Below are 13,015 nucleotides of genomic sequence, written 5' to 3' on the forward strand. Positions count from 1 at the left end.
ACTTGAACAGATTCGGTGCTGATGGGTCACTGCTTACTAGGAAAACATGCTATGAGACTGAGCCTAACTTTTAATGAAATTTGTCGTGGGTGTAGCTCTGCGGATAAAAAATTGTACTCCATCATTATCTCCATCAATATTCATCATTGGCTAGGAGAAGATTTCAAATATTTGAGACCCTTTTTCTTACCGTTCTGATAAGTCTGTTTTCCTGTAAAATTACTGATCAAGTTTATAGATTCGTCGGGTTGGTGCACTTTCACTTAAATGAGAAAGACGTGCCTTTTGGCTTTTTTTGTACGCTATTCTGTTGACTGCTCTCGATCTAGTCTCTAATCATCCAACGATGTTAAAAATTCAAATTCAAATAATCATATTAGCGAGATATGAGAATTAAAAACTAACAAAAAAGCGATACTTTATCAAAAAACTAAAAATATTCCAAGTTCCAAAAAAGAAATATTAAATATGCAAAAGCAACACATTCTTACACGGTTATATGACTTAAAGAGATAATTATTAAATATAAAATATAACGAATTTTATTTTTTATTACTTTAATAATTTTTGTAAATTTAATTTAAATTGATAATATTATTAATTCAAAAATCATTACACGATTTATTAGCATCAACACTAAATATGTTCTTTTGTTATATTTTTACAGGAGAAGCAAAAAATTTAACCAGTCGAAATGCGGCCAATACAAGTTGTAGCACACAAGGTACCCGCGATGTCTATTGCACGATTGCACTCGATCAGGAAGAAATTTGTCGAACACCCACCATAGAACGCACACTATCACCATTTTTTGGTGAGGAGTATCAATTCAAAATACCACGACGATTTCGTTATCTATCCGTATACGTTTGGGATCGGGATCGACATATAAAACAAGATAAACCGATTGGTAAAATAGCAATTAAGCGTGAAGAACTGCACATATATAATCATAAGGATCATTGGTTCTCACTAAGACCAGTTGATTCGGATTCAGAAGTGCAAGGTATGGCACACATTGAAATGCAATTCGAAGAGGTACAAACACATGTAAACGAACAACGAATAAATTTAATGAGACCAGGCGAATATGATCGTAACGATATAATCGAAATTGGTCATCATCATCATCAAGCACATCAAAATGATTACAAAGAGAACAGCGAATTAAGTAATATACAGCGCAGCACTTTAAAAGGGCGCAATCTTTTTGGTTCACAAACAGAACAAACCAGTAATTGGAAGAATTCCTCATTAAACAGTGGCAAAAATGCAAGGATTTCAATACGTGTACCAGAATGTGTAGATCTTGCAAAGAAAAATGGTACCTGCGATCCATATGTTGTATTCACAGCTTTCTATACGAACAAACGACAGATAACAAAACGTACAAAAGTGCGTAAGAAAACTGTTAATCCAGAATTTGATGAAATCATACACTTCGATTTATGCATTGAGGCAGATACGAATACCAATAAAACAACAACACATTATGATACTACAAACTCAAATAAAGCTTATACTGTCTATCCAGTAGGCGGTGCTGATCTCTGTGAAATAACTGTCACACTCTGGCATGATGCATCTGGCATGGCTGATAAAGTGTTTTTGGGTGAAGTTAAAATTCCGCTCACAAATAAACAACAGCAAACGTCCTCACTACAATCCAAATGGTATTTTCTACAACCGCGTTCAATTGGCGCCACTACACGTACGCTGGGTACAACACCACGTTCCTGTGCGACACCGCCTGGTACGCGACTTAGTTGTGATAGTACTATTGGTTCGTTGCGTCTTAAATTACTTTATACCGCCGATCATGTCTTCCCACTAGCTACCTACGATGCTTTAATGAATTTGCTATTAGAATCCGTTGATCAGCGGCCCATAACAATATCCACCGTTTCTGTACTTGGTGAGCTGGTATCGTGCAAAACAGATGTAGCGCAACCGTTAGTACGAATATTTACACATACTGATTGCATTGCGTCCATTATTAAAGCGCTAGCTGATCATGAAATATCGAATCATACCAATCCAACGACTATATTTCGCGGCAATACACTTGTTTCGAAAATGATGGACGAAGCTATGAGACTATCTGGATTACATTATCTGCACCAAACACTACGACCTGTACTAGCACAAATTCTTGCTGATAAGAAGCCCTGTGAAATTGATCCTTCAAAGGTGAATAATAGTTCTGCTGTTAATTCGAATTTACATCATCTGCAAGATTATGTGGAACGTGTTTTTGATGCTATAACAAAAAGTGCGGTACGCTGTCCTAAGGTGCTACGACATATCTTCCATGATCTCCGTGAATGTGCTGCAAGGCATTTTCCACGCAATCGCGAGGTGCGTTACTCTGTTGTTTCGGGTTTTATATTTTTAAGATTTTTCGCACCGGCAATACTTGGACCAAAACTATTTGATCTTACCACAGAACCATTGGTATGACAAGCATTTAAATTTATATTACTATGTATATTATACTAATGTAAATATAATTTCTTTTTTAGGACTGTCAAACGAATCGAACACTAACGCTGATTTCTAAAACTATACAATCTCTGGGAAATCTTGTAAGTTCACGTTCCTCTCAACAACCCTGCAAAGAGGAATATACCGGCGAATTGTATAAGAAATTCTGCACAGAAAAGCATGTTGAGGCTGTAAAACAATTTTTGGATATTATATCCACACCTGGTGATGATGTACGCCAACAAAATAATAATCTGCTGCCGTTGACAGGAGTAGAATATGATGAACCAGAGCCAATACTACTTAAAGAAGGGTAAGAAGCATAGTTCTTTTTTTATTATTAAATTATTGTTAAATAGTAAATTTTTCTGTAATAGTAATTATATACTAATTTTTGGCGCTTTTCTAATTATTTTCTCTGCTTTGTTCTCTTCCTACACACACACATATATATGCTTACAACCTACTACAACTACCACATTGCTTACACTCAAATATTCCACCTTACATATATATAATATTTTTATAAACGTACAAAAAATTTTACTAACCTAGAGAGGGGTAAGGATTATTCAAAATTGTTGTTTTTAATTTGTTTTGTTACTTATATTATTTCATGTATTTTTATTTTATTTTAATTAGTTTGTAAATTATCTAATCCTATATAATATTAATTAAAAAATTTACACTACTTTCAGCATGATGGCAAAATATCCACAAGGTAGAAAGCGTTTCGGTCGACGACCTTTTCAAAAATTTAAGCTGCGCTACTTTCGGCTGACCACTAACTCGCTAAGCTATTCGAAATCGAAGGGCAAACAACCCATCTGTGATATTCCCCTCTCGGAAATTGAACGCGTTGAGCAAATTAACGAGAAAAGCTTCAAGATGCAAAACTGTTTTAAGGTAAGACTCAATTGAACCGCACACAGCGTGGGTGGGCACTATTAATTCTAGTTAATGGCAGCGCTTATACAGTAGAAACCTATTATTTAAAATTTGTGTCACACCGCAACTTTGTCATTTATACATTTATATCGAAAAGTCGTAAACGTGCCGCACTGAGTACTCCAATTGTTCTCAGAAAAATAAATGAACAAAAAATTATAAAATAAAATTTATTCACTTTTCGTTGTCATTTGCATAATTGTTACGCGACTTTGTATAGAAATTGCCAGTTTATTGCAACTGTCAAAGGCGTTTAAAGTTTTTAATTAATTTGCAATTATTTGCTAATGTTGAACGTGATTTCTAATTTTATAAAATCGCAAAATGCCACAAAATTATATTTCAATTATTGTATACGATTTCAAACGTAATGTTAATCGCAATAATTATTTATAAAATTTTTTTTTAATATAATTTGTTGCCTACATTCGTGTTTAAAGTTTTTTTTTTTATCAAATATCTTAATATGGCAACAATTAAATTAAAGCCGACAATATTATTATATTTTTAAAATCTTCATGAATTGCTAAATATTTGACAATTTGCCAAATATTTGAGTAACAGTTACGTTTGTTATGTGAATTATTTGTGTACACTTTAGAAAATATTGCAAGTCATAATTTCAGTAGACAATTGTATTTAATTTCAAAAATAAATGTCAAAAAAATATTCAAATGGATGTATCAAAATAACTATATAAACAAATTGGGCATGTTTATATATAGATTACCGATTATTTCTCCTAGGGCAAGAACTTACCAATCAGTTGCTTCAACTAAAGCATAACCTGTTCAGCACAACAGCATCAGTTCTGACGGGTCACTGCATACTAGAAATATAAATATCAGAATAGAGAAATATCAGAATAAGAAACGTACAAGCCAGTTACTTTAAGTAAGGCATAACTAGCTCAGCACTTCGGTATCAGTGCTGACGGGTCACTGCGTACTAAAAATAATTGCTATGCGACTGAGTCTACCCTATAATATTTGTCGTGTTGGTAGCACTGCGGATAAAGAGAAAACTGACAGAGCTGTCTTCCTACAAAATTAGGGACTTGGCAAAGTTTATAGACTTGTCAAGTTAGCTCACTTTTGTTTAAACGAGAGAGTCGACATCTAATCTGCGTATGAACAACGCTAATCCACGGTACCACAGCGTGTCATTATTTTAGCTCAAGTGGACTTTGAGCATAAGGCTGCAAAATAAACCTAAAAATTGTTACTGGTTTCAATACAAATTATAAAATTGAGAGTGAGAGAAAAAACTATGTCGGTTCAAATTTGATCATGAAAGCGGAGGCCATCTATGCCTCGTCACTTAGGCAAAGCAGTATTGTTCAGTAATAAATATCAGCCTCTAGGTCTTTTAGTAGCAAATTATTGCAATTTCTGTGACAATCTGCATAACATGCATTTTCGTCACCGCTCAAAAGAGCCAATTTTGACGAGCCCATAACACTCTACATAACATGTCCCTTAGTAACGTAGGCGTCACACCGTAATTAACATTTGAAGAGATGTTTAAGCCGTATTAAATTTAATAGAGATCATTATTACTTTAGTAAGGTTTCCTGTTTAAACCGATGTGTCCCACAATTTTCATATGGATTTAACGAGAATTTGATGAAAATGAGGTTTTAAGAAGTTTAATTCAATATTAATCACCAAAGTCTACACCTTTAAGCATCCGTGGTATCACAATGGGTTATTATTTGAGTTCAAGTAAGTTTTAGGCAGAAATCCGCCACTCCAACCGATCTTTACCTAACTTATTTAAGCAATATAATGAGTCCTACTAAAAACTCAGTCTATAAATGACATATAATGTTATTATTTTAGCTTAAGTAGACTTTGGGCACAAGGCCATCACTTTAACTTATCACATTTAAGCAATATAATGAGTCCTAATAAAAAATCAGTCTGTACGTCTAATATATAGCTTTGAAAAACCAAAAAGATATACCCACTTTATATAATTGCAATCATTAAAAGATATATGTGTATATTTTACTGACATATATACAATAGATCGCTGACTCAGTGCGGCATTTTTGACCTTATATCGATTTCAATATCAAGAAATAAGTATTCATATTTCTAACAAAATGTCATGAGAGTTACAATTATTTTCTGTAATTATAATACACGATTTTACTTTCACTTAATTACCTTGTTTACTAACAGTAACACACACGCAATCATACATACATACATACCTAGATGCATGCACATCTTAAACTACTTTTATAAATTAATTTGTTTGTTATTTTATTAATTATTAAAGCATAAATATTCAAGCAACCCACTTACATATTGTGCCCACTGAAAAGCACGCAAACTTGAAGGCTTAAATTATTTATGCAAATATGCGACTGAAATGAATGTAAGAAGAGAAAGAAAATTGAAATGAAAATGAAAATGAAAATAATATAAAAACAATTGTTGTATTGCAACATAAAGACCCACAGTAATATCTATAACCATACCATGCCATACCATACCCAACAACAACGTTAGTCATAAATTCCGACTTCAGCAGACGTAAGTCATACGGAATCTATAAAAGAAAAAAGGTAGCACCACCGGAAACGCATGATTTTGTTTTTTATGCAGTACACATTATTTGCATTTGTGTTATGCATTTGTCATGCTGAGCTCGTATCTGACAAAGAAAAAACAAAAATAAATTAAATGCGAAAATCAGAAAAAAAAATTGATCAAAAAAATCGTACATATTCCTGTACAATTTTTTAGAAGAATTTTATCAAAACCGATCAGTTGGGTATTGAAGACAGTTTTAGTTCTTTTATTGTTCTTTGGGAGTTTTAATAAAACAGGTATAAGTCTTTTTTTCATTTAATTTCATTATCTCTATATTCGTACAGATCAAATTTCAACATTTTTCTCAACTCCTAATGAAGAGAAACGCTTCATAAACCTATATTGTATTCTATTTAATGCTACTCGAGTGATATAATTCCATATGTATCCAGTGGTTATTAATTCTATATTTATCACAAGGTCATCCCGATTGCTTTTAGCACAATGTCTATGGAATGTTATTATTTGTAGAACTGCAAAGAATGGATCCAATGTGTCAAAAAGCAGTAAAGACATTGAATTTGACAAGAGCCGGTAGTGATCAATTCTATATTTATCAGAAGATCAGTCCTATTGTTTCCAACACAATATCTATGTAATGTTATTATTTGGATAACTGCAAAGAATGGGTTCAATATGTAAAAAAGCAGTAAAGATATTGAATTTGACAAGAACCGGTAGTGATTAATTCTGTATTTATCAGAAAGTCAGACATATTGTTTCCAACACAATGTTTGTCTAACGTTATTATTTGAAGGAATAAAGAAGGAAAAAAACAAAGAATATGTCAAGAAGCAGGGCCGTGAAGACGTTGAATTTGACAAGCATACTTAATACCCTAGCATATCATTAACTATCGACAATGCAGAACAAATTAAGAAAATGGGAAAATTGCGGAATCATTATCAGGAAAATTGCAATGAATAACCTATACACTTCGTAAAGGAAATTTATCTTCTTTACAGCGACATCTCTTAAAGTCGCTGAAATAGATATATTGAACATGTTGAATACCTGATCACTCGCATCAGTTGCTTTCGATTTATTCACCCAAAACATGAACAGTTTAAATTCTGAGAAAAGATATTGCATGAAACTCTCAACATATTAGTAATAAGGAACTTTGTTTCTGTCATACGCTGTTACCAAGGGAACATTGTAAAACCTAGTGTACTTTTTCTGGTTCAAAATTAGATTTTCCAAAACATTCTTTTTTTTTTTGGATACTTTGAATATTTTGCGAGCCAAGATATATAAACTTTTATGTCACAATGGGTCTTATTCTTAGGACTTCAATGAGCAAGACATGTGGCGATGTGTATTTTATTTTCATTGATATTTCCAATCCTCTGAATTTCATGACATTCGAACCTAATACATGTAATTACAATCGAGCATTTTAAAAACATTGATTTTTTACATTTTAGCTGAATATTTGGACTACTAAAAAGTGCTCCCATCAATCGACAATTGTCTGATTTATTCTCTAAAAACCGCATTTTAACTATCAAACACATATTTTGGGTGTTCACTTGTTTTGGAGCCATGTTATTTTTATCTTTTCGGAAAAATGTATTTTGCTTCGAAAGAATGGAGTTTTCTAACCTAAAAGCCATCCAAAAAGCGTATACCCCGACCAAGTGAAGTAGTGCCATAACTCCACTTCTATTTATCAGAATATCATGAAATATCAATAAAACTATAAAGGGTCTACCTTAATAGAAAAATTAGGTCGTGGACCAATAGCCGGGCAAAATTTAAAACATAAACATTGAGTTTTCTTTACTACAAAAACTTATTTTTAAAAATGGAATACACTTTGTAATTCTGTCATAGAGACGAGTATACTACGACGACTTTGTACTCAGGTTCAGAACATCCACCCTCTTACTGCAATAAATACTAGACGTTTGGTTTTTGCTTTTTCTGTATTATTTTTCATGTTACTATTATTGTTAAAAAATATAGCACTGCTACTGTAGGTTCTATTGTGCGTCCTTCTGGGTCAATAAAAAATAGTATAGAACGTACTTTACAGAGTTTTATTGCCTCTTCCGTAAGGGTATACATTCCCCTCCTCTATTCCATTTGTGCATTATCGAAGGACATTTTAACAGCACATGTGTGGCTGACTTTTCATTCTCTTCGCAGGATCTTCAGTTTGCATCCGTACATATGCCCAGTTATTTTCCATTTAAAATAGAGAAAAATTTCTTTCAACGCGGACAAAAAAATTATTTTAGAAGAGTAAAAAAATGTTTTTTTTTAATGTTTGGAAAGACTTTCTGCGGTTAACACAAATAAATCAGTTGACTTAAAATGCAAAAATAGATTAAAAAACGCAACTTTCACTTACAATGAAATTGTACTTTAAAATTTCTGTAATAAATTTTATCTACGACTCTGCCATTTTAAAGAATTTTAATTTTAAGCTACATCAGCATAACGAAATTTGTCTCTTCTTCTGTCTTTTTTTAACAAGGAATTAAGAAATTTATTTAAAGGTTTATTCTCTGTGTGCAGCAACAACAATAGTAAAAATTAATATTAGTTTCTATTTTATATTGTTTTCATAGTTCTCATGGGTTTTTTTTTTGCGTAAATTCAAAAATTTGCATTCAACCGAGAAAATTATTGCTGAAGCATAATTAGAGTCTGTCACCACCTACAAATACTGTTCACTATTGTGCAGTTAAAAAAAGAATAGCGAAATCAAAAAAAAAAAAAATATGTTTTATATTACGGACGAAACTACAAAAGATAACACCATACCACCTGGAAAGATTAAAGTCACACGCGAACAAACGCGTCCGTTCCATTTCTTGACTTCTACTTGGTTGTAGCATTAACTGAATGAATTAATGCTAAGTCGATTCATTTTCATTTATGGGAACTAAATACGCAAGGTACTCATGGAGCGCATAATTACGAAGATAATTGTAGGAAAACATCGTAGTAGGCGTTTGCATATTTCAAAATTTCCCTTTTTATGTCTGCAATATTTACAAAAGACACTTTTATGCTACGTTGCTCCATTGAATTTAATTAGCCTGTGATCAGACCTTCATTGTTTCTTGTAACTTTTCTGCAAAGTACATACATCTCTATAGAGTGTCATCATAGAGTGCTTATATTAAATACCGGTAAATTGCATTGGAAGCGTTTGAATCATTAAAAGTAATGTTGCTATTTAAAAGGCCATATTATCCCATTATTTTCGCAAAGAGGGAAAGTTAAGAAATGATTTATGTTATAATAAAAATATTAAAAATAATAAGATTTTCACTTTCCATTGTTAAGCATTATTTATCAATGTTATCAGATGTAATTTGAATAGAAATTGAAATTACACCATGTAATTTCTTCATTTCTTCGAATTCTTAAGTAATTACTATTCATGTTATCGCTTCTTAAATTCATTAAAAATTCATTTTATAGATCTCCAATCTTATATTCTTCTATCCACTGAAATTCTTTAACTTCATCTTTGCTGCCTAGACTCCTTAAAGAATTATTACATTTTTTATCATAGTTCTACAAACTTATTTCTTAAATAGAAATTCCGTTTACACCATATCTTGTATCCACTGCTCCCATGATTCATGAAAGAATTATTGCGTTTGTTAATATAGTTCTAAAATCCTGTTTTTAAATAGAAACTTCAGTTACAATTTATCTTGTGTCCACTGCTCGTTTCTACAAATTCCTTGTCTTCATCGTCATTGTTAAACTCCTTAGAAAAAGGAGTTACTATATTTACATTTGTTACCTTATTTCATAGAATCCTCCCTTTCAAAACAAACTAAAAGTTGCTCTAAAACTTTAAATTATTAAAAAATGGTTCATCTTCTTCTCCGATGCTTAGACTTTTTAAAGGACCATTGCATTTATTACTATAGTATTCTATTATTCTACTATTAGTGGCGTGTTTGCAGTTACATATTATATATCTAATGTTTTCGGAATTTTTCGTACTACCATTTATCTCTTAGAATGAATACGGACTATAGTATTTAAGAAGTGACAATATTTGTAATACAACGATAGATAAATTGATATTTACGAACTTAAAGATTTTATCACGTGCGATACGTAGGCCATTATTTATACTGTGGCCTATTTTGATTTAAAAAAATTATAAATTTTTTTAATGATCTATAGACTTTTGTATACGGTCGAATCATTTGTTATAATATGTATTTTTTTTCATTGCGCTTAAGATACCTCTGAACCTGGTTTTTGAAAACAGTTGCGTTTAATAAACTTGAGTTTCTAAGTGGTCAAAAAGTTACTTGATAAGATTTCTAAGAGTTCGCATTATCATGGTCAATACATGTCAATACTTAGGTTGCCAGTGGTCATAACAGAAACAGTGACACTTATACTTACACGTATTTATACTTATACTTATACTTAAACTTATACTTATACTTATACTTATACTTATACTTATACTTATACTTATACTTATACTTATACTTATACTTATACTTATACTTATACTTATACTTATACTTATACTTATACACTTATACTTATACTTATACTTATACTTATACTTATACTTATACTTATACTTATACTTATACTTATACTTATACTTATACTTATACTTATACTTATACTTATACTTATACTTATACTTATACTTATACTTATACTTATACTTATACTTATACTTATACTTATACTTATACTTATACTTATACTTATACTTATACTTATACTTATACTTATACTTATACTTATACTTATACTTATACTTATACTTATACTCATACTCATACTCATACTCATCTCTAAAGAAAAATAATAATAATAAAAAATTTATTTTATTATTTTAGATTGTACGAAAAGAACGCTCACTGATTGTGCAAACAACGAATTGTGTCGAAGAGCAAGAATGGATTGATTTGCTGCATAAAATTTGCCTAACAAATTCTATACGCCAACAATATTTTCATCCTTCAGCGTTTGTAAATGGTTTCTACAGTTGCTGTTCACGATCAGATGAGAATGCAGCCGGATGCAAAAATGTATCGGCCGAAGCTATGAACTATTTTCAGATGGATTTGGTGACAGCACTCGATCCGGCACTTGATCTTCAACGTATACATACATTGATAATGTCGCATATGACACAATTAGAGGCATTACTCGATCCAATAGCTTTTAATCATTTACAACAACATAATCCACTTGTACGAACAGCAGTCACATTGCAACAACAATCGCCTACAGCTTTTGTGAAGTTCCGAGAAACCATTGAGCAACTACGAAGTGTAGCGTATATGATTGATAAGGATCATCGAGACTATAAACAAGGAATAGCGCGAGAATTGAAATATGGCAGTAGGCAGGCACCGATAGGCGATGATAATTATTTAATACTGCAACACCAGCAGCAATATCAGCCACAACATCAACAACAGCAACAGCAAATACAACAGCAGCAGCAGCAACAACAACAGCAACAACAGTCGCATGTATTACCACAAATGCAACTCGTTATGGCGCTTCCATATCAACAACATGCGCAAGGCAATATGAATGCATATTTAATGCATAATTTACAACCACAACAACAGCGACAGCAGCAATTGCAGCATCAGCACCAGCAACAACAACAATATTATTATCAGCAACAACAACAGCATTTATTGCGTGCATCAGCTACAGTTCATAATACGAATGCTTCCTCAAGTAATTCTTCCACTTCGAGCGCCGCACCAGCATTGTATCTGCGAGAAACTAATGCAGAACGCTATGCTAACAAGTGTTAAATAAGCAATAAAAACAACAACATGTTGTACCTAATATAAATCATAAAACAATATGTATAGGTACTTACTTTAAATGAGAAGTTGTAGGAACTTTTATTGTTTGATAAAACTTGTAAAATATTTTTATTATAAAATTTATAAATATTGTAAAAACAAGTAAGTCTATTAGAATCAAATTCAAAAAATAATTTATATCCTTTCAACATAGACATCTGTATTTGTAGATATACATTTATATATATACATAATATATATAAATATATTATATTATATTGTATAATTTGCCAATAAAGTTCCTTACAACTTATCATTATGAAGCAGCGAAAGTTCAAATTCTGTATAAATTTATGTTTTAAATATTTTTATATAAAAACTAACGAAATGCATACATATATATATATATATACTTTACTTTATATATATTTTATAATTGCTAAGATAAGGAAACTATTTATTTTATACATACTATACACATGCTTATACTTATATATAAATATATGCATATATATTTACATATATGATATACAATGAAGATAAATTTTAGTAAGAATTAAAAGAAAAAAAGGAGTAAAATGAAAAATACAAAAAGAAATCAATTTAGTTTTAAACTCTTAGATTTTAAGTGTTACTTACTTTACAAGTATGTACATTTGTACTGCTATAATAGATACTAAACTCCAATATTGCATTATTTGCTTTAAGTTAGTTAAATAAGTAAAGAAAACATACTGTGTATTAGATGCATCATTATATCTATATATACATTTATTTATATTATATATTGTATATCTAATTAGTAAAATCTATTTTCTAAATTTTTAAAACTACTGAAATGCTTAAGTGTTAGTCTAACTATTCATTAAAAAAGCATTAAAATATGGGGCATAGTTAAGATTATTGGTTTTAAGCAGTTTTAACATCATAAACAGTTTCCTCATAATAGCATTCATTTTTAAATATTGTTAATATACAATAGAAATACTTGCATCGATATGTAACACTTTGAGAAAATGTCGTAATAATTTCATCAATTAATTTTCATAAATTAATTTTGTTAATATTTCAATTATTTTTTTTTTATACGACTACTAAGTAAATGTTCTGTTTATATAGTAAAAGCTGTTTCTATCGAATGAATTTATTCTTTTCAATGCAGTGGTATATATAAGCGAGATGGGTTTAGAGCTCAAATTCCCA

The 13,015-nt window shown here is 31.0% G+C and overlaps 1 protein-coding gene across 1 annotated transcript; it reads left to right on the forward strand.

Annotated features, from left to right (window-relative positions):
• Positions 1-667: 667 nt before the first annotated feature.
• On the forward strand, positions 668-11,926 carry LOC119663536 (GTPase-activating protein-like; the record flags this gene model as incomplete). The annotated part of the gene is given in 4 exon segments (XM_038073147.1): positions 668-2,454; positions 2,523-2,797; positions 3,183-3,390; positions 10,880-11,926. Coding segments are annotated over 4 exon segments (3,209 nt in total), but the record flags the coding sequence as incomplete, so codon positions are not given.
• Positions 11,927-13,015: the final 1,089 nt, after the last annotated feature.

Source organism: Teleopsis dalmanni, unplaced genomic scaffold, assembly GCF_002237135.1.
Source record: "Teleopsis dalmanni isolate 2A unplaced genomic scaffold, ASM223713v2 unscaffolded_contig_0545, whole genome shotgun sequence".
NCBI classification, from domain to species: Eukaryota; Metazoa; Arthropoda; class Insecta; order Diptera; family Diopsidae; genus Teleopsis; species Teleopsis dalmanni.